This window comes from Galeopterus variegatus, unplaced genomic scaffold (genome assembly GCF_000696425.1).
Source record: "Galeopterus variegatus unplaced genomic scaffold, G_variegatus-3.0.2 Scaffold1674, whole genome shotgun sequence".
Classification (NCBI taxonomy): Eukaryota; Metazoa; Chordata; class Mammalia; order Dermoptera; family Cynocephalidae; genus Galeopterus; species Galeopterus variegatus.
The window spans coordinates 114,342-136,650 of record NW_007727785.1 but is presented as its reverse complement, the minus strand read 5'-3'; the positions used below and the strand labels follow the sequence as shown (position 1 = coordinate 136,650).

The following is a 22,309-nucleotide window of genomic DNA, read 5'->3' as shown; positions in this document are numbered from 1 at the left end:
TAAAGGATTTCCTTTAAAGAGTCAGTGGAGGCAAACTAGTGTCTTTATTAGTTTGAGTAGCAGATACAATTAAAGAACCCAGAAGGATATATATACCACTGAACTGTTTGTCAGATTGAATCTTTAAACCAATAAGCTTTGTCTATTTTTTCATTCCATATTTGGTTAATTTGACACAGATTAAAACTATAGCTCTATAAGAGCTTAACCATATTCAAACTGAGCATTAAAATATCTAAACACTTTTGCCTGAGAATTCACAGGTATTGTTCTCTCGCATAAAGAAACAGGCAGTCTTAGATGGTATTAAATGGTATCATAGATCCAGGGGATTTGAATTGGATTATTCAACCATAGAAATACATACACATTTTTATATTTATAGTAACTTATTGTTTTATATAATCTTTAAAATATGTTATTTCTGCCTTTAAAACTATAATTCAATGTCATATTATCCCCTGAAAAAAATCAAACTCAGAAATCTCACTTTGCAAATTCTAACAAAACCATCACAAAAAGGAGAAGCTGTGAAAATCTGGAATTGTATATACATGTCTCATCCCAGAAATAACACATATTTTATTCCCTGCTATTAGTAAAATATACAGTATTTTGTTTTATGAAATGATAAGTAAAAATTATAGGTAATAATATGTTTTTTTAAAAATCACCTTTATCCCAAGCCTTTCCAAAGCAAACAAAGTTGAATGCTCTTGTGATGGACAAAGAAGCAGATTACAAGCACTTTAAATGATTTCTCACTTTCTCATGACTTGTTAGTAGCTGATCCAAAGAATTCTGAACCTCTGTATCACTGACCACAAGGTGCTCAAGGAAAATGTTTGCACATCCCCACTGGGTCAGCTCAGAAAGTGTGAGTCATGGTGTGACATGACTGAACAAGCAAAAGAAAAGATTCTTTTCTCCCAATAGAGAGAGGTTGGGAATTAGAATGTATAATGGAGGGAAGCACAAGCAGTGTTAGCTGTCTGTATCCTGTAGCTTTTAGAATATCCTTTGTGGAAGGAAAGAACGAAAACTTCCTGCTGTAAGAATAATGATGCCCTAAGGAAAAAACATCTGTTCTCTTGTCAGTGCAATATGCTTAAGTAGAGCAGCTGTTATCTGCTTTGAGTTAAAAGGTGGGCTCATTCCCACCTCCGCACTTCCCAAACTCACTCGAGGTACCGCCCTGTCCCTGATGTTGGAGGTTGGCGTAAACAATTAAGGCTTTTATCTAAACATTTTAAATCCTCCTCTCCTCCTGATTGCTGCCCACGCATTAGCCTGTGGAACTGACTTAACAGAATGCATATTTTCTTGTGAATTTTGGTCTTGGGAAAAATAAACTTCTTAGTTTAGCGTTTGAAGAATATAATATTCTTTGAAAGTTTAAACAAGTCCTGGTATATGTAAGTAAATCCGAAGTCCAAGATGAGCAGGAGAATGTGCAAGTGCCCTCAAATTTGTGGGAAAATCTACACCTCTAGATTGCTCCATAAGAGTTTATTGTTTTGACTTTTTTACTTCACAAAAGATAGAGGTAAAGCAGAGTAGGGACATGTCAGATATAGGAAACCTAAGGAGTTTGGGAACCCAGTTCCAATTTCTTAATTTTTCTTCCCCCTGCCCCACACCAAGTAAAAGCCTCTTTTCAACAGGTTAATCTCTGCCCAGTTTGGCTAAAACAGTTATCAAAGTGCTGACAGGTTAAGTGGACCAGGGGCGGAGGAGTGTGGGTTCCTGAAAATTCTAATGCCCACAGGGGCCCAGCAGGACATCTAGGGGAGAAGCCTAAAGGCCCTGCTCAGTCTGAGGGAGCCAGGGCTCCTTGGCTTTGGCCAGTTTTTGCTTCATGGTAATTGGAGCTCAGTATGGATGGCCTGACTTTTCAAGAGAAGCTGGGAATCCTTTTTGTTGTTAAATTCTCCCAATTTTTAAACAGTAGAACAAATTCAATGACTTTTTAAAACATTCAGTACTAAACAAATTGGAATGCACTTACCAAGTTTGCCAGTTTTCCAACTCAGGTTAATGAGCTTCACTCTCCCAGGAGGCTAGGGACCTTAAAACTGGAACTTATGGAATCAAAATAAGCGAGGGGAATTTTATTCCCTCCTACTCATTTAATAAATATTCATATTAAATATTAAAACTGTATTCATCAGTACAAGTGTAGTCACCTGGGTACAAAAGTGTGTAAGATACAGCTTCACCTGTAGATCCCAGTGTAGTTGAGGAGACAGACAAACAGGAAATTAAGTTATAGTGAACTTACTGTCATTAAGCAAGTATTCCCAGGATAGGCTGGCACCTAGAGGCACTTAACCCTTCTTTGGATGGGAACTGTGCCTTAAAGGAATCCATTAGCTAAAGAGTGGGCACTTTACAGGACAGGTAGGAGATACAGAGGAACATTGATGAAAAAGAATGTTTTGAAGAATTGCAGGTATTTGCTACAATTAAATGATTATGAAACCAAAACCAAGGACATTAATTAAAAAAAAGATCCCCCTCCAAAACCAGCTTCTCAAGGCCCATCCCAGACCTACTGAATCAGAATTCTCAAGTAGAATGTTTTAATAGGCACCCTAGGTGATTCCTGTGACCAGGCCTGGGTGAAGCAAGTGTGCTGGAAGACAAGTTCTGCCAGTCTTCAGAGTAGACATCCTGTCAAATCTGAGTGCAAGATAGCCTGCCTGGGTCTGAGGCTTGGCTCTATTTTTTAATTAGCTGGCTCATCATGGGCAAGCAAATTAACCTCTTTGTGCTTGAGTTCCAGTGAAGCTAGTGTCCACTTCATAAAGTTGTCCTGAGAATTAAATGTAAATGCTTAGAACACTATAATTGTCCTGCTCACCACTTGACTCCCAGCCCATAGTACGGGATGGTTCCAGAATACTCAATGAGTATCTGTTGTGAATAAGACTGGGGAACCAGATCACTGGAGTTCTTAGTGCTTCTCACCACTCCAGGTACAATCTCTCTTCTCTTCCATCTTGCCTACCTGGAACCATATTAAGTTTCCCCATATAACCCCCATGTATAGCTCAGTTTTTTTAAAAAAAAGAACTTACATGTAACTTACATGGCTCAGTTTTTTTTTTTTTAAAGAGTTGCTACTGTACTAAAAGAGTTCTAGTGTATTGTATTAAAAAGAAAAGAAAATGTGCTATTTCCCTATAGCAAAACGAGAAAGCTTTGTGGATCACTACTGCTTTAATTAGCTTTATTTTCTTCTTCCTGCTTTACCTAAGGCTGCCGTGGTACCATCTGCCCAGACCCTTAAAATTACTGACTTCAGCTTCAGTGACTTTGAGCTGTCTGATCTGGACACAGCATTGTGCACAATTCGGATGTTCACTGACCTCAACCTTGTGCAGAACTTCCAGATGAAACATGAGGTAGGAACACAGTGAAGTCCTTTGGAAAAGTGTGTGTGTGTGTAAGAGATAATTCATTTTCAATGCTATGAAAAAGAGCTTTTTAAGTTTCAGAGATTAATATACTGTCATGTAATGTATAACTGAGATTTTTAAAGAAAAATTATTAACCATTAAAAAAACACTTATTGGGCTCCTACCAATGTATCAAGCACCAGGATGAAGAATAAGGGAGAGTGTTCCTCAAAGGGAGAGCAGGATGACAGGAGAGATTGGGGGTGGGGACTGAAGCACTGGTTGAGGGATGAGTGGCAAAAGCAGCAATCAGAGAGGAAGGTAAGTTGCAAATCATGTAGAACCTCATGAGCCATTCAGAGGAACTGGGACTTTATCCTGAAAACAATGGTGAGTCACCGAGGAATTTTAAGCCAGAAAGTAACATGTTCTGATTGCAGAGGTTATGATAACAATGTGCAGGGAAGGACCAAAACAGAGAGGACTTCTTGAGCAATGAGGGAGTAAAGGGGCTCGATGTGAGGCCAAGCTCTTGGTTGGGACATTGTCGCCCATACATAGTAAGACGAAAACTGATTTTAACCCCTGTTGGTTACCTTATACGCCTCTCAGAAAACAGCAAGACAAATCAATGCCTTCTAATAACACTTTGGAGATATCAGGGAATTCTATTTTGTTTCATAGTGGCTATATAGCATCAAAGAATGTGGGAGAACAGAAAGGCCTGTTTGAAAAAAAAATTAAGTAATCTTTCCTTTAAAGTTATTTTTTCTGGTCAGTTGAATATCTAGTCCCGTACAGATTTCCTACCTGGAAATTTACATGTCTTGAAGGCCTCCACTAATTAGTACTCCATTAATTCATACGATGAAAATGTATTAACATATTACTGCGTACTTAGTACTGTGCCAGGTACACACTTCAGCAGTGAAATGTCCCTGCTCTCAAAAGCCTCACAGGAATGAAAACTAAGGGTGAATAGCTAAGGTTAAGTAGCTAAGGTTAACAACAGTGTCATTTATGGTATTACTATAGGCCCAAACCTAGTTCTTGAATTTAACCAAAGTTTATATTAAGCTTTCTTGGGTGAAAACAAAGAACAACTGTCTGTGTACTCTTTCTAATAATACTTTACTCTTATTAGCATGTGTTGATTAAGGGATACCATGTCATTTAATTACTTACTTCAACAAGCTCTCAAGAAAGGCCCTTTGGTTATTATTATCCTCACTTTACACATGAAGAAATTGAGACAGCGTAGTAGAGTAGTAAGATCATGGATTTTGAGTTCTAGCTCTACTAGTGATTAGCTCTTACTCCTTTGGGCAATTAATCTCTCACATTCTTGGTTTCCTCATCTGTTAATTGGAGGTAATGGTACTACTTCCCCCATCAGAGTCTTGTGATAATTACACATGCATCTGTGTAATTTATGTATTTGTATGTGTGTATATGTGTGTACTTGTGTATAATATTCTGCTTACTACAGAGATACAGAGTACATGTCACTTATACCATTCTTATGCCAAATTTGACTATGGTTTTATCACCCACCAAATTTCCCTATTGTAGATTATAAGGTTCATTTTTAAAAGCCTTCTCTATTAACAGAATGAAGATCTCATTTAGAGACAGAAATTCTAAATGTGATCTCAGTTCTCCTTCTTGCTAGTTATAAGACTTTGTCATAAACCTAGGTAGTGGTACAAATCCCTTTCCATTCCTGAGAGCTCCCGTACTTGAATCTAGTAATGATTCTGTTGAAGGGGCTGGGCCAGAACAGAGGAATGTGATTCCTGTACCTTTTAAGAAATTTTCATGTTTATTTCTTATTTGGCTTTTAGATAGCATTTGAGGGTTGGTTAATAACAATAGTCACTCAAAATTTCCTTAGTAATCTTTATTCTTACCTTTATTTGGATTTCTATGCATTAGGAGAATATTTCTCCTCAATGTCTGATTCATCTATCATTCTTTTCTGTTTGAATAACTATTCTTCTAATTGTGGCCAACATCAACTTGAATATCCCAATCATTCTGGTTGGCTTTCTTGCTTCAGTGCCTCTTCTGTTTTATTTCAGATATTTTTATTAGTACAATTTTAAGATGATAAAATTAAAATGTTATTGCTAGAAAGGATGTTAGCATAATGAAGTTGTCCTGACAAAGGCTGTTTCCTATTGAAAGATATATCTTCATGTCTCTGCTTGGCTTTCAAATCTTGGGTTACTCTCCTATAACCATCACAACCAGTGCCTCTTGCTGATCTCAAACAGATTCTTGACTCTACTCATCTGCATGTGCTGCACTTACTTTCACCTTCTATCTTTTATATGTCATTTTTCCTCTGCATTTTGTCTGTATACTTTTCTCTTCTTTAGAGCCTGACTCAAAAATCTCTGTTCATCAGAAAACTCTAGGATCGACCTTATGCAACTTTGATTGCTGTTTGGTAGTTCATAAATTTGTGCTCTCGGTGTTATGTTTACTTATTTCCTTTCCATGTGCACTTTTGTTATTTTCATTAGTGTTTTGTTATTTCATTAGTTTCTTGAAGGCAGGAGCTGAACCGTTTTCTGTTCCTTCTCTTTTTCCAATGGCATCTTGAGTATGCCACTCGGGACTTAGGAAGCTTCTTAAAATTGTTGGAGACTGATTCAGTATATTGAACATGCTGTCTAGAGTCATCTAAACTGCAAAAAACTACTAAATAGTTTTATACAAAATACTGTATTACAAAATTTGAATGTTGCCAGGTATACCCACTGAGAACTTACCAGATATGACCATAATTTTCCTGTATGCTGTTGAGAGGAAACAGAATCTAAAACTGTGCTTAAATCTACTTACTATCTCCTGTATCTACTGGGTTATCTAATTCTATTAGGTCCATATTACTAGAAGTGTAATACAGTAGTACATTGAGAAGTATGTTTCATAGAGTCATTTTAGTCATTTTTTCACATTTCATGGCATATGTGTGCATATTTATATTTAAAAATTTATGATAAGTAAAAAGATATATCCATAGATTAAATTTGTTTTGTCCTGCTTGTTTTCCTTGCTGCTTTAATTAATCACAAGTATTTTTCTACAACATGTCATTGTATAGTTCCAAAACAACAAAGTAAGTTTATAACACTTACTTAAAATGCTCCTCATAAGATTAATCCATTATTTTCCTGACATACTTTATTCAGAAATGATCATGATAAAAGAAGCTGCAGGGTAGTTGGGGTGAACTCATGACAATCCTAGGCACACAGAAATCTTCTCTGTTTGAAATATGGCAACTCAGAGGGTAAAAGGGTTAGGAGACATTAGTATTCGTTGTTATAGAAATCCCTGTGAACTGAGCCATAGAACAGAAACAAAAAGACTTAAAAAAGAAAAGGGAGGGTATGAAAACATTGATTTCCTACCAAATCCTCTGTAAGGAGTTTCTACCAACATGAAGAGAAAGCTTGTTTTTGGCCTACTTCTGTAGCCAGTCATATTGTGTTGAATATTGTCAAAGCAACATTTTTTTCCCTGATACATTTTCCATTCCCCAGGGCAATGCTTTTTGTGTTTGAAGCATCCCCAGTGATATATGCAGGGAGAAGCACATATTTATTTATACAGATTCAGAAAAGCATAGTAAATCATTCAGATTTGAAGAGAGGCAGACACTGATGCTAACACAAACACAGAATAATCATACTTAGGGCCCATGAGTCCCTGGGGATTTTATTTAATACTTGACTTAGAAGTTGAATTAAACCCAACTTATGAGACTTGCTGAAGAGTTTATCCTTTCCCCCCAATCTTTTAAAGTACATTTTTTTCCATATGGACCATATGGCTTTGTTTTGTATATATTACTTTTTTTTTTTTTTTAGTTACTTCTTGGTAACCAAGCAGTAGCTAGCTCTGCCTGATTATTTAAGCATAATTTAAAAGAACAAAGATCTAACAATGGTGTTAGGACTTGCTCCTCCAATTTGTCCTTGGACATGTGCTATATACCTTGCTCCCAGTCCATCCCCAGAGCCTTACACTAATACCTTCGCAGATGTACAAGATGGGAGCATGGGAAAAACTTGAGAATGGCTGCTTTTATGGCTCTCTAAAGATGAATTCACACATTTGTGACTCTTCAGACTCTCCTAATTAATGACACAGGGTCACAGTATCTTTTAAAAAGCTTGTTAGTGCCTTGCCCATGCCAAAAACACCTTTCTTAGAGATGTCTTGCATTTTACATCTAATTTAGTCAGTGTCGTGGTTGGTAACATGGTGGGCTTTGGAATCACACAGCTCAGGTTTGAATTGGCCCCACCCCTTACTAGCAACATGACCTTCAGCAAGTTACCTCTCTGAGTGTCAGTTTCCTCATCTGTAAAATGATCAAAATAGTGGTGCCTTCCCTCAGTTGTGAGGATTAAATGTGAAAGCTTTGAATAGTGCCTGGAACATAATAAATGTGTGATAAATGTTAACAATTATTGTTACCACTTATGCGTTATTTCCTAAAGGTTCTTTGCAGATGGATTTTAAGTGTTAAGAAGAATTATCGGAAGAATGTTGCCTATCATAATTGGAGACATGCCTTTAATACAGCTCAGTGCATGTTTGCTGCACTAAAAGCAGGCAAACTTCAGGTACTTTTTAGAGCTATTCATATATTTAAGACATTTTGTTGCTTAGTAGTAAAATTCACAGTATGTTCTTTCAAGTGTTTTTAATGTGCACTAATGATGATTGAAAATAATATTTACTGCCACTAACATAATAGATTATATTTTGTTAGTTAAAGAGGATTAGTATGGGAAAATACTTAGTTGCTAATTTTCTTTCATGTATATGACATATCAAAAAACCTTTAAAATAACTTCATGTTGCACTTAGTTTTTATTTGCCCAAAGACTATTTTTTGTTAGCAGAAAACACTACAGTATTATGAAAAAGTATTACACTTCTCATGTTAACATTCAACTTGCTCCATAGTAGAATTCCTCAAAAGCCATCTAAGTCCTGAACATAAGTCCAGGGTTCTCTATCACTTTTTCTCTGGAGCACTCAGTTAATTTCATAAGTACTGTTTCATTGAAAGGGCTTTGGTTTCATATACATTGACCAGAAACTGTTTAAAAGAAAGATCAATGCAGAAAACGTTCAAGTAATTCATTCCTTTCCAGGCCAAATTTTATCCATATCTCTGTCCTTAGATTCTAACTTCAATGGAAATCGACTAGTATATTCTAGGTAAGTGATTCCAGGCATCCATCATATAACTGTTCTTAATTCAGAGCTTTCCAGCTCTTTTTTTTTTTAAAAAAAAAAGGTATTCTCTGCCTCTGTTTCCATAAGGTACACATTTTAACTGGCTGAATCTAAAAGAAGTGATTATTGTCCAAGAAGCCATACGAAATGGCATAGTAATATTTTCATGCCATAGCAACAAACATTTATAATAAATACATAAACTTATTTTGGGGGTATGAAAAGGTCAAAAGGATTATCAGCACTGAAAACTATCCTTGTTTTTTTGTGAGGAATAACAAAACGATGGATTTTTGTGTGTTGAGAGTTCCCCCAGAATAGATGATGACTTAACTTGTGTTTTCTTACTAATGAAGGGGAACAGTATTATAGATAATGCAAATGTCAGATAGTCAAAAATAACCTTTATTTGGCTTGGGAGTGCATTATGCAACTTTTTAAAGCCAAATTTTAATTCCTAATCGTCTTTTTTCTATTGTTTTTCTTAATATTCACATTATCCCCATTCCTTAAGGATATAGCAACTGATAGCAGAGACTGAAACAGAATCTGCAGGGAACTAAAAGAGAAAAAACAATTATTTAAAGTTTATTATGATTATTCCACAGACGTATAGATAATTAGGAATTAGTGACATTTTCTGTAGGTGGACAGATTATTAACTTTTTGAGGCATTTCAGCTTTTTCTGTTAAGTGACATTTGTAATAATCCTATTCTGCATAACAAAATACAACTGACTGGCTGTGGAATAGGATTCTAGGGTGAATCCTTTGTGACTATAAATAAGCACATTTGTAAAACACAGAGAAAAGAAGATTACTCAAAATAAGTAGTGTAATGCCCTTTATCAAACTGTATCTTTCTCTTTGTTTCCCCCTATGTTTTTGACCATGCAGAACAAGCTGACTGACTTGGAGATACTTGCACTGCTGATTGCTGCACTAAGCCACGATTTGGATCACCGTGGAGTGAATAATTCTTACATACAGAGGTAAGATGGTTTCCTCAGGAAAACAAGAAAACATTCCCTTTAAAATTGTAGGGCAATATTTTTTAAAGTTAAAGCCACAGCAAAATTTGATGGTACAAAATTTCAGTTGGTCAAGGTCCCATAACATACTCTGGTTTATATTTAAGGGAAATGGAAAAAATAATGCAAGTCTAATATTGTGTTGGTAACATTTCAGGCCTGAAATTCAAAAAATATTTATATTGAGAATCTTACTTTATTAGGTAATTACCAGGAGATTTGCTTTAGTTTATGTACCCAGCTTAAGAGCTTCCTTGGAAAACCATTAAGACAAGTTCAGAAAAGGTAGAATTTCACCCTGGAATAGAAAAGATAATATTTGAAAAGTGCTTAGCTCAGCCCTATGTACTTAGTAAGTGCTCAGTCAGAGGCTTTTGGTCTTAGCAGAGGCAGCATAGTAGCAGTAGCACAGCGTTGGAGAACTTGAGCTATGTGGTCAGACTAGGATTCAAGTCCTAGCTCTACCACACAGTCCCTATGTGGCCTTGAGCAAGGGAGCTAATTTCTCTATACCTTAATTTCCTGATCTGTAAAATGGAGATAATAGCATATTCATCTCATAGAGTTGACACATCAAGACCAAGTAGAGTGCTCAGTATGTATTTAGGTGTTAAATCTTAGCATCTTAGCGGCAGATGCTAGAGTTAGCTGTATCATCAGAAGTCTGCCTGTTGGCTGATTTTGAGAGTAAGATACTAACCCTTAGGACAAGTTTCAGGCTTCTTTAAGGGCTATACTTAAGTGGCATTTGCGATGACAAATGAGATGATAAAGGTGACATCACTTTTCATCAAATTTTTGAGCCATTATGATATGTTTATTTTCTTGCAACAATTTGGTTGGAAAGTCTACATTTGAATGATCAAACCTCTTACTACTGATTTTTTTTAAGTATGTAAGCTATTCAAATAATTAAGGAAATTCCAGATGTCTGATATCTTGAGGGAATTTTAGAAAGCTTTCTAATCACATCCCTTTTATCTAAATAAATGGAAAACTTCATGTAAAAAGAATTGTGGTGATGTAGCAACTGTGTCCTCTGCTGACCTTTGATGGGAAAAGATAGCAAACTCTTGCCTGAGTGTCAGAGTCTGGCTGTTTCCTCTTGAAATCTAATGTTTTGGATAACTGACTGGGGGACATGTTCTTTGTCCCCTGTGCATTGTCAGTGATTATGATCCTGTGCCTCACATAGACATGGAGAGTAATTTTAAAAGGGGACATTGACACGAAAAGATTTATAGTGCAAAGTTTAGCCACATAATGTAGTATGTCCTTCTATAGTCAATATGACCTAAAGATCAGAGTTGGCATGTGCTACGTTCCCCCCCAGACTTAGAACTGAACTTAAGATTATTAGCATGTGGATTATTAGTGTATGACTTGCTCTAAGATGCTATACTGCCTTGCTCTAGAGTGAAAAAAATACGCAGCTATTTTTTTCCTTTGTTTATTCAAAAATAATTACCCTGAAAAACATCTGGAGAAACGTCATCTTCTCTTCAAAAAAAAAAAAAAAAAATCATCCTGGGAAAAAGTCATAGACTGCAGAATCTTGCTTTCACACACACCACAAAGCAGCCTTCAACCAAGTAATAATAACTTTTAAAAAAAAGTTAAAGAGTTTCAGAGATTTTTATTTCTTCCTACATCCCTGTGGTTTGAGAAGAGGAAACCAAGAATTTTCCAGGGATGTTTCTTTTCCTTACTGGTAAATGAGTGATATTCAAAGTAGGGTTTTCTTAGTCAGGGAACTCTTGGGAAAATAAGAATACCATAAATATTTCCATCTAAGGAACCTGTCTTCTAAAAAGGTATACTGTGTCCAGACTTTATCAGATATTCCAAGCTAATATGTAAAGAAAATCAAAACAATAAAAGGCGGTACAGAAATAAGAGTAATACATCAAAAAGAGAAAAAGTGCTCATGTGGGAGCAATATTAGGAACCAAAATTCTCCTCATTCATTCTTGGACATCTTTTCAGAAAATTACTTTGAAGAAAGATATTCCTTGAATAGGAAACTGTCCATTGATTCATTATGTGATTCTTTCATTCTTTCCTTGATTAGGAAGATCACCATTATGGAGCAGTACTACAGACATGCCAATGAAATAGGTGGGGGAAGAGTTCACTGCTCATGCTTACTTCTCCCACATAGGTGGATAAAGGAAAGAGTGATCTCAGACAGATACTGAATTATTATTTTTATAATAGGTAGTAATAGGAACAAAATGGCTGAAGTACAGACATTCACTGTAGAAAATACAATTGTGACACTTGGGCTACATAGAGAAATTTACTTAGGCCTGCAGTCAATATAGGAAGACTGTTGTAGATGCATTATTTGATTAAATTCTAGTTTGGTGTTTATAACATAATATAGTGAAATTATCCTACATTTTAGGCAAAGCAACTACTAGGGCTGTGGCACTTTGCTAGGCAAAAAGAGGGCTACAGAGGTATAAAATGTGGTTCCTGCCTTTAAGGAATTGTCATAGTCTCATGAAATAATAGTGATCAATTCAAGAAAGTATCTAGTGAGCCCTGAATTGTTTAACAACATGGACTGTAAGTGTTCACCAGAGAAGGAGATTGGTAAAGACTGGTGTAGTCTATCTCCACTGTTAATGAAAGAATTGAGACTTAAACTGGATCTTAAAAAGTTAGTAGGATTTGGACAGGAGAAAGAATAAACATATCCCAGGAGCACCATGAGGTGGGCATTGATGATGGCTAGCCTGACTAGAGTCATAAGGCTCATATTGACTAGGAATGAAAAGTAAGAGGATGAATAAGTAGAAATTATAAGACCCTTTCAAGGGAGGGCTATAAAACTAAATAGTGCATTTTAGATTTGATTTAGTGAAAAACAATGAGCCATTGCATAATCTAATAAAGATACTCTTTAGTGAGAAAATCTGAAAGTAAGCTACAAGGTAAATGGGTAGAAATCATAACCACAGTGTTCAACTAGAAAGCTATTACAACAAACCAGGTACAAGCCAAAAATCGCATAGTGGCTAGAGAAAAGAAAAGACTGAAGGAGAAAAAAATTTTTTAAATTTAATATTGGATAGCTAGTTATATGCATGAAGGAACAGGAAAATTCCTGACTTGTAGTCCAAGAAATTGGAACAGCGATGGTGCCACTGATGAAAACAAAAGAGCTGGGAAGTTACGTGTGTTTGTTGGGAAGTAGAGATGGGAAGGATGGAGGATAAAGAAGTTTTGGCAATGAGGAGAAAATAATAAATAGGATGGTAGATAGAAGAGGTAAAATGATATATGAACTTTTTTCAAGATTAGAGATGCAGTAAAAATCAAAAAAAATTTCCTAGTAGCCACATTCAGATGGTGTATATTTGTTTTTTTTTTAAATTGTAAATATGATTCATTACAGTATACAAAAGACATTTGTGAGAAATGTCAGATTTCATTTTTTTTATTGAAACATATTGATTATATACCTATTTGTAAGGTACAGAGTTATATTTTGATACATATATACAATGTGCGATGATCAAATCAGTGTAATTAGTATATTCATCATTACAAAACCTAATCATTTCTTTGTGATGAGGACATCTGATTATGAGAGTTTGGTTAATAGACAAAGAACAGCTGGATAGGAAAAATAAGTTCTATTGGTGTACAATCGAGCTAGGCATCTATAATTCACAGTAATTTACTGCATGTCATCAAATGGCTAGAAGAGAGGACATTGAAGACCAAGTATTTGTCCTGGGAGATCTCATTTGTATCATGTCTTCTCTAGTGTGTAATAGAGGAACAGGAATGAGATGGAGTCATGGACTGGCTTGGTGGTAATAGAGAGTCAGCAGCATCTGAGAGACTTAAAAGGGTACTACATATAGCACAAAACCACAATTTGTGAAGTTCAAACTACTTGTAGGTCTTGAGAGGCTAGAGATCTGAATATGAATAAAGTACAAGTTCAGTTGGTCCTAATGTCGGTAGCAAATAATAATAGAAGCTAACACTTCATATAGCCCTTATCATGAAGCATTTGGAACTCTTTTTAGCACTTTATAGATACTAGTTCATTTAGTCCTTGTACCACCATGCAGTAGCTATGATGGTTATGGTGATTAAGGGTTGACCTGAGTCAGATACCTGGGTTCAGATCCTGACTCCTCTCATGTGGTGACCTTGGGCAAGTCAGTTAACCTGTCTCTCCGTTTCCTTCTCTGTATAATGGAATAATGACAGTACCTATCTCATAGGGTTTTAATAAGGATTAAAGAATACAAATAATTAATTATGAAAAGCTTGGAACAGTACCTGACACATTTTAAATGTTCTACAGTTGTAGGTATTTTCACAGGGTGATGCTATTAATGACAGGAGTTTAAGATCTTGCTTTGTCCTATGGTGAATAAAAGGAGTGGCAAAGATACTATGCCCACTAGCACCTGGTAGCTGTGGAACAAAGAAGCAAGCCCATGTCTATCATTGATGTGAAAAGAGAAAATCAGTAGTGTCAAGGAGGTCAAAGAACCATGAGGACAAAGGTCAAATGAATGAACTTGAGTATTTATGTCACTGAGTATGATTACAGAGAATGGGAAGGAAAAATAACCCCAATTGATAGAAGAAGACAATAGTGAGGATTTGGAGAGAAATGATGAAGTAAATAACTAAATGAGGTTGACATGGTTTACAAACACTAGAGGTTTGAGCCCAGAGTAATACAAGTGGATGAGAAGCAAAATCAAGGATATTGTTACTGTTGGTGAAAAGAGGAAGTCTGGGGTGGCAGTCTTGTTTTTCTCACAGGGTTTTAATTTTCTATTGTTTTCTAAGGCTTTCTATTTCTAGAATATTGGTCTGATTTCTGTGCAGTCATCCTAGTACCACTGACAGAGATGGACCAACAACTGTGCAGGACAGAGGAAAATGTAGAGAAAGCATGCCAGTCCAGAAATGCTTGTTGACATCACTGTGAAAATACAATTCTGCAGCAGTAGTGGTTTAAATGGGTCCTTTGGATGCAACCTCAAATAAAGAGGCAACATAGCCTTATGTCTGAAGGAGTGAAAAGCGACAGGATGTAGAATACATTGGTTTCCATGAATATTTTTGTAAACAGGAAACTTGTGGCATTTGTCACCCGCTTATTGATTCATAAATCAGTATTTTTAGAATGTACGTAAAGACGAACACGATTTGCATTCATCTATCTTACAAGCCAAGAATTTTCTCTAGTGTCCTTTCTGCATCATCTAAAAATGTAACGTGTATTTGAAGTTCCAACTTGTTTGTGTTATATCCACCTAATTGCATTTCCTAGTCCAGCTCCTAACTAGGTCAGGGAGTGGATACTGGGTGCAAAGTGCTGTGGTTTCATGAGACAGTATGATGCAGTGAATAGGATATATTTGAATCCCAGCTCTACCACTTATATCGACCTTGAGCAGGTTAGAAAATCTCTTTGAACCTTTGGTTGTCTAAAAAAAAATGCAAGGGCTGGCCCGGTGGCGCACTAGGTAGAGTGCGGTGCTTGGGAGCGTGGCGGCGCTCCCGCCGAGGGTTCAGATTCCATATAGAGACCGGTCAGCTCACTGGTTGAGCGCGGTGCGGGCGCGACACCGAGGGTTGCGATCCCGTTACCGGTCACGACAAAAGACAAAAAAGAAAAAAAATAAATCAAATGCAAAATGCCAGTTTTAGAGAGGTCTCAGTCTAGGTTACCCAGGAGGCACAGCCTGAGACAGAAGTTGGTGTGCATATAGCTTACTCACCCCAGCGAGCAGGAATGCAAGACTGGAAGTGAAATAGGGAACAAGGGAAAGCCAGTAGAAGGATGAGTTATCCAGATGTTCACCCATCCAGGTGACTAGTTCTCAATCCTGCCAGGTGCTTTTGAGGAGTCTTATGAAATGAGGCCCAGAACTGTTCACCAACAAGATGAAGGGCAGTTATTCATAAGCTCTGCTACCCGTTGGTCAAAGTTGGCCCCACAGGCCTTAATATTTCATATTTCCAGGTTGAACAAGTATGAGTACAGAGAGAGTTCTGTGGGCACTAGCTGTGGTGTCAGAGAGCTTCAGGGCAGAAGTGAGAGGTACTCAGCGTGGGCTAGAACAAAGCACCTTCATCAGTGGCTAACGTTAGAGGTGAGAATGATTATTTTCATGTGATGAATGGAAGTGCTCTGTACAGGGTTACTGTACAAATTAAAGAAACTATGCAGCACAGTGTTGACAATGATAGGCTCTTAGTAAATGGCAATTGTTATCATTAGGGAAAACAAGTATGACCAAATTCAAGAGGTTTACAGTCTAACGGGGTGATAAACACAAATAGCTAACACCTGGCAGAATAAAGTTGAATTTAAAGTAATACTATCTATCCTTGAATTTTGTATATAAATGAAAATAACAGATATTAGAAACTTTTGCTTTTATTCTGTGTGAAGGGGATGAGGAAGGTGGCAATTGTTATGTTAAAGTTGACATTAGCATATCTAGTCTGAGAGATTAGAAAATAGTGTTGCCAAAATAGAGAATACGAAATACAGGGCAGGATTCCAAAAGGAGATCTTTGATTCTGTTTATCCTAAGGCTCTGTTCTTCTCCTTATAGGCCATCTCCCTGTATCATCTCATCTACTCCCATGGGTGGGATTACTGTCTGCATGTTGAGGCATTCCAAATCTTTATCTCCAGCCCAGACCTGAGTTCAGACATTTATATCTACTTGGGCATATCTCAGGCACCTTAAAATCAACAGGTCCAACATTCAATTAGTCATCTTCCCCTTCTTTATTTCCCACCTCTAATCATCTTTTCCCTGTTTTCTATCGTCAGTAAATGAGATCACCATCCTTGTAGCTGCTCAAGGCAGAAACATAGTGTTGATACTTTTTCCCTTCATCTCTTTCATCCCCTCATCACCCTCATCCCACTCTCAATCAGGATTCATTGCCAAGTCCTATCTAATCTACTTCCTAAATAGCTCTCACATAACTGCTTCTCTTCATCTGGGCTGCTTCCACTCTATTCCAGGCTGTCTCCTACTTAAGTTACTAGAAGTTCCCCAGTAGTTTCCTAACTAGCTCCAAATACCCTCTATACATCTCCAGTCTTGTTTCCAGCAAATTCATACTTTTTCACAAATCTGCTTATGGTATCCTATTCATTGTCTTCCCATTTTCCAGTGATGAACACAGTACCTGATTAGCTCAGTACAACTCTTTAAATATGGAAGAAGCAAAGGAGACAAGGTGAAAGTTAATTGGAAAGGTTACAACAACAATATAGGTGACAGTTTAAACAATAGGAATAGGTGAGATTTCCCATTCTTACCTTTTTTTTTTAACTTTACGGTTTTTGTTTTCCCCCAAGCTTCTCTCAATGCCCATTTTTTTCCTACGTTACATTTCTTCAGTCTTGAGTAGCTCCTCTATCCTCAACAAATTAAATGCAAAGGAAAATAATGATTCAAATAGTAGCAATGAAGAAATAACAAATCGACTATTATATAATACATATATGGTGCTTTACAGTTCATAAACCCCTTTCCTACAGGTTTTAGGAACAGAGACGTTCAGAAACTTTTAAAGAAGAAATAGTGAAAATTGTGCTTGATATTCACATGTGAAGGGGTCACAGAAATATGAGGCAGAGGCCTATGCTTGCCCCATACATATAATGAACTGAGTATAATATCCTTGACCCTCTCTTCACTCAGACAAAGGGTCTCTCCTGCTTCCTCAGGTCCAGTTTAGAGAGCTAGCAGAATATCTTGCACTGAAAAAACCTGGATCCCACGTGGGAAACTTTCTGATTCAGGTGTCTCTCTCTCTCTCTCCCTCCCTCCCTCCCTCCCTCCCTTCCTTCATTCCTTCCTTCTGCACTGACTATCCCTCTTTTGCTCACCTTTCATCATTCACACCTCAGTTAATTCCATCTCAATCTGTTCTTTCATTATGCATAGGCACACTTGAATAAGGTGACCTTCAGCCTGAGTATTATTTTAGAGGAAAAGCTAGCATGTGAAATTTGTTTCAGATTTTAAATTGCAATTTTGAAATTGAAAAATATTATTGGTACAACTATGTCAGAGATACTATTATTTTCATGTTTAAAGAAATTAGTCCTTTGTCCTTATTTCTTCTACTATTTCAGTCAATATTAAAACCAATGGGGGCCAGCCCAGTGGCGCACTCGGTAGAGTGCGGCGCTTGGGAGCGTGGTTGCGCTCCCGCTCCCGCTGAGGGTATGGATCCCATATAGAGACCGGTCCGCTCACTGGTTGAGCGCGGTGCGGGCGCGACACTGAGAGTTGCAATCCCATTACTGGTCACGAAAAAAGACAAAAGGAAAAAAAAAAGAAAAACCAATGGAATTTTGTTCATACTTAGAACTGGCAGCAGTTACATTGGTATTTGAAAACAATTGGACTCTTTGTATTTATTTCCCAGAGATTTTGTCACTCTTCTCAGCAGGAGAGAAAATTGTTAGTTTGATTAATTTTGTGAAGTTGCCTCTTTTTTAGTTAACCAATAAGAATAATACTGAATTGATAAACTTACATACTAGGGAAATTGATCATTTTTTTCCCTCAACAAAATATTTTTCAGAAGTGAGCACCCACTTGCTCAGCTCTACTGCCATTCAATCATGGAACACCATCATTTTGACCAGTGCCTGATGATTCTTAATAGTCCAGTAAGTACCTAATTTATTGTTGTGGAATTTTAAAAGAGAGCTTTATAAATTCAGTTTTATTTTTAGGTTTTGGATTTATTCCCAGCATCATAAATTCAAGAACATACTTTATTCCTTTTTGGGTAAGGAAGGCAAAGCCAAAACATTTGAGATCCTCACAGCCTCACTTCTCTAGACAACCAGAACTGTGTAAATGTTGCCTGATAAGGGAATTTAGTTACCCAAATTAGAAACAAACAAAACTGATATTTTGTGGCTTTTGGTTAATTCTGCCCCCCCCCCCTTTTTTTTTTATCAAATTAAGTGGTTTATATAGTTCTATGGTTTGCTTTCACAAATACCTTTCCTTTTTATTGAAACTTCCAATCACACATTATTTTCTTGAGGAATAAAGCAGTTCACCAGCTGTATTAAATGAGTATTTACCAATGTGAGAAAGTGCTATGTTAAACATATTTATGTTAAGGAAAATAAGATTAAAATAATATACATCAGAATGTTAACAGTGGTTGTGTTTGTCTAACGAAATTAATAATACTTTTTCTTTTTTTGGTTTATTCATTATTCATGTTATCTGTTGTATACATGTATTACTTTTATAACAAGAAAAAACGAATGTTGTAACTATTATATTGAACAAGCACAATGCATGGTATATAATCTTAAAGCAAATATATCACTATATCTCTAAGTTTGCCCAGTGAAGCTTGTTCTTCCTTGAGCTCTGGAAGAAGACTCAGGGAGTCCCATGACTTTTCTGGTCACTCTTTTATAAATAAGTTAAAGCTTTCTCATTCCTTTAGGCCCAATATATAGTATATATTTTTCAGTACAGAAAACAAATGTCCAGTCCTGGGTAAGAGTCCAAATTTTGAACTCGATTTAAAGTTTCACATTCTCCCCTTACCAGTTGGCTTCTCTCAAAAACCTTGTGTTTCTTCTAGCTCCTTCCTTACTCCCAAACCTCAGTGTAGTTTCCTATCCCTCCAGACTTGGAGAATGGGAAGGGAGAACAAGTAAGAAGAGGGCCCAGAACATTCTTAACAGACTGGTACTGTTAGGAATGTCTTACTCTTTGTGCCTGATAGGTGTTTAAATTGAGTTCTCTTCTTACAGGTAATCTCATGTTCCCTGCAGAGTGCCCTCACTGTGGAGATATCCCACAATAGCCATAGAGGGGCTAGCCAGCCTGAATCTTAACTTTTAGATTTTTCAGGCAGGAGTCAGACACAAGTCCACTCTAGCCCCACCTCCATCTACTGAACTACATGGACCTCAAGCCCTCTCTTTTACTTGAAATGAAGGGGAACACACTCTCACCTCTGCCTAAACACTTCAGTGTGGGTGAAGGGTTAATGCAACCTGTTACAGCAACCTCCTTAAAGTATGCATATGGTTGGTACAGACTGTTTTGCTACAACATGTGATTGTTCAATATGAATTAGTTCATATGTGATCGGTAAGTAGAATGATGTCAATATACTGTAGAAGCTGTATCATTTTATATACAAGTTCTCTGGGGTAAGAGGTGCTAGAATTGTGGGAGTTGAAGTTGACATCCATCAAGGAAGGAAAAAACCCTCCAGTTGGCTCTGTGCATATACAGCCTTTTCCATTCTATTTTAAGAATATTAAAAGTGGGCACATGTACCTAAGGCTCTCTTCCTTGCTGTGGACTGCTTTGGGCTCTTGGCAGTTTGTTCTTCCTTCAGTGCCCACTTTAATAGCAACTCCACTGTCTCAGTGATCCAATCCCATCTGCTTAGTCTCCGGACCCCCACAAACCAGCATTACACTCGATTGTTTTTGTGCATCTTTAATATCCTCAGAGGCAGTCTGCAGACCTGCCAGACTGGTCTGTCCAAGTTACCTCCAGAGATACCAATTCTTGGTTTGGCTTGTGTTCAGATTGTGTTGTTGCATAGGTTTTGAGTGGTTTGCTCCAACGTTATTTTTCCCATAAACCATGTTATTTTTAGTGGGCAGTTTTTCAGAACTGAGACTTTCCAGGAATGTATATGTCATGGTATAGTAGAAACATCTCTATTTTCCTTGGAATTTGCTATCTATGTGCTTCAGCTAAAACTTGCATTTTAATATCCTATTACAAATTCAGTTCCAAAGAAAGGATATGCTATCCTTTTTTAAAAAGCATATTTCACAGTATTCCTATCATAGTTACCTTAGTTACTAGATAACATAACTTATTATGTAATATGTTATTACTGGGAAAAAAAAACCCCCAGAGGCTTAGAAGTGAGATCTGAAGGCAAAGGATTTGTTATAAAAATAGGGGTAGTGCTGGGTGCACTAGGCTGGTGCCAAACACATTGGTTATAGGATAATTAGATGCTGAAATTGTGGCATGAATTTAATTAATGACAAAATCTGTAATTACAACCATAAACATTATTTTTAAATATGATGTCATTTTTAGATTCTAGGCCAAACAGAAAACTATTCAGGAAATACCTTTTGTTACTTTTATTTATTATAAGATAAAACAATTTCAAGTGGAAAATGAAATGTCTTTTGGTGCTATATTCTTATTTTTCCTCCCAAAAGCAGAGGCTATAATTTCTGTGTAATTGTGTTTACAGAGATAGGATATATATATACATGATATATATATATATATATATATATATATATATATATATATCTTGTCATTTGAGCCAGCCATGTATATATATATCCTATCTCTGTAAACACAATTACACAGAAATTATAGCCTCTGCTTTTGGGAGGAAAAATAAGAATATAGCACCAAAAGACATTTCATTTTCCACTTGAAATTGTTTTATCTTATAATAAATAAAAGTAACAAAAGGTATTTCCTGAATAGTTTTCTGTTTGGCCTAGAATCTAAAAATGACATCATATTTAAAAATAATGTTTATGGTTGTAATTACAGATTTTGTCATTAATTAAATTCATGCCACAATTTCAGCATCTAATTATCCTATAACCAATGTGTTTGGCACCAGCCTAGTGCACCCAGCACTACCCCTATTTTTATAACAAATCCTTTGCCTTCAGATCTCACTTCTAAGCCTCTGGGGGTTTTTTTTTCCCTTGGTCCTGAGATTTAGGAAACATCTGATTCAATTTATAGATGTTGTTCTGAGTATATTCTGAGTGTCCAGGCTGTGTTTTGGTTTTGTTTTTTTTTTTGTCCTTTTTGAGACCGGCCGCACCGCGCTCAGCCAGTGAGCGCTGTGAGCGCACTGGTCATCCCTATATAGGATCCGAACCCGCGGCGGGAGCCCTGCTGTGCTCCCAGTGCCGCACTCTCCCGAGTGCGCCACAGGCTCAGCCCCAGGCTGTGTTTTTTATTAAGTTCAAGATTAAAAAGTCACTATGCTTTAAATTGCAGGCAAGAAATAAAAAATGGTTATGAAACGAAAACTTTGAATGATTTGCACATGGGATAGCCACCTTGAAAATATTCCTTATAGGTGTTTCAACTCATGCTTTCTTTATACCACCATCAATTAAGCACACCTTTGGCTTATGCCCTCTACCCATCTATGAGTATACTGATGTGTTTCTAAGGAATACACACTGTCCTCAATATTGACTAAGTCAAAATTATATAAACTTTAATCAGAAAGGTTACTGGTTTTATTACAAAAGCCATAGAAAAATAACTCTAATAATCAACTGTTTAAAAATTTCACCACTCCATTCTTCACATCCATTATTATGGCTTTGATTTTTCAAAGTTTTACTTGCTGTTAGATTATAGCAATTAATCTGCCCAAAGGAAAAGGATATATAACTATTAGATTTTAAGTCTGGACTAAGACCTAAGGAACATAGGAGTTGGAAAAACATACATTATGTAGGCAGGTATAACATTATGAAGCTGTTTTTTCTGAAATGAGAGGGCAGTGGGAATGGGAGTATTCCCACTT

The 22,309-nt window shown here is 36.7% G+C and overlaps 1 protein-coding gene across 1 annotated transcript in view; it reads left to right on the top strand.

The window, feature by feature from the left end:
• Window positions 1-22,309, top strand: part of PDE5A (phosphodiesterase 5A, cGMP-specific) — a 146,242-nt gene that overhangs the window by 104,339 nt on the left and 19,594 nt on the right. Inside the window, exons 12-15 of the mRNA XM_008578385.1 lie at window positions 3,261-3,407; window positions 7,919-8,044; window positions 9,564-9,658; window positions 18,305-18,392. Of these exons, the coding sequence (XP_008576607.1) occupies window positions 3,261-3,407; window positions 7,919-8,044; window positions 9,564-9,658; window positions 18,305-18,392 (456 nt within the window). The remainder of the gene's footprint in view (window positions 1-3,260; window positions 3,408-7,918; window positions 8,045-9,563; window positions 9,659-18,304; window positions 18,393-22,309) is intronic.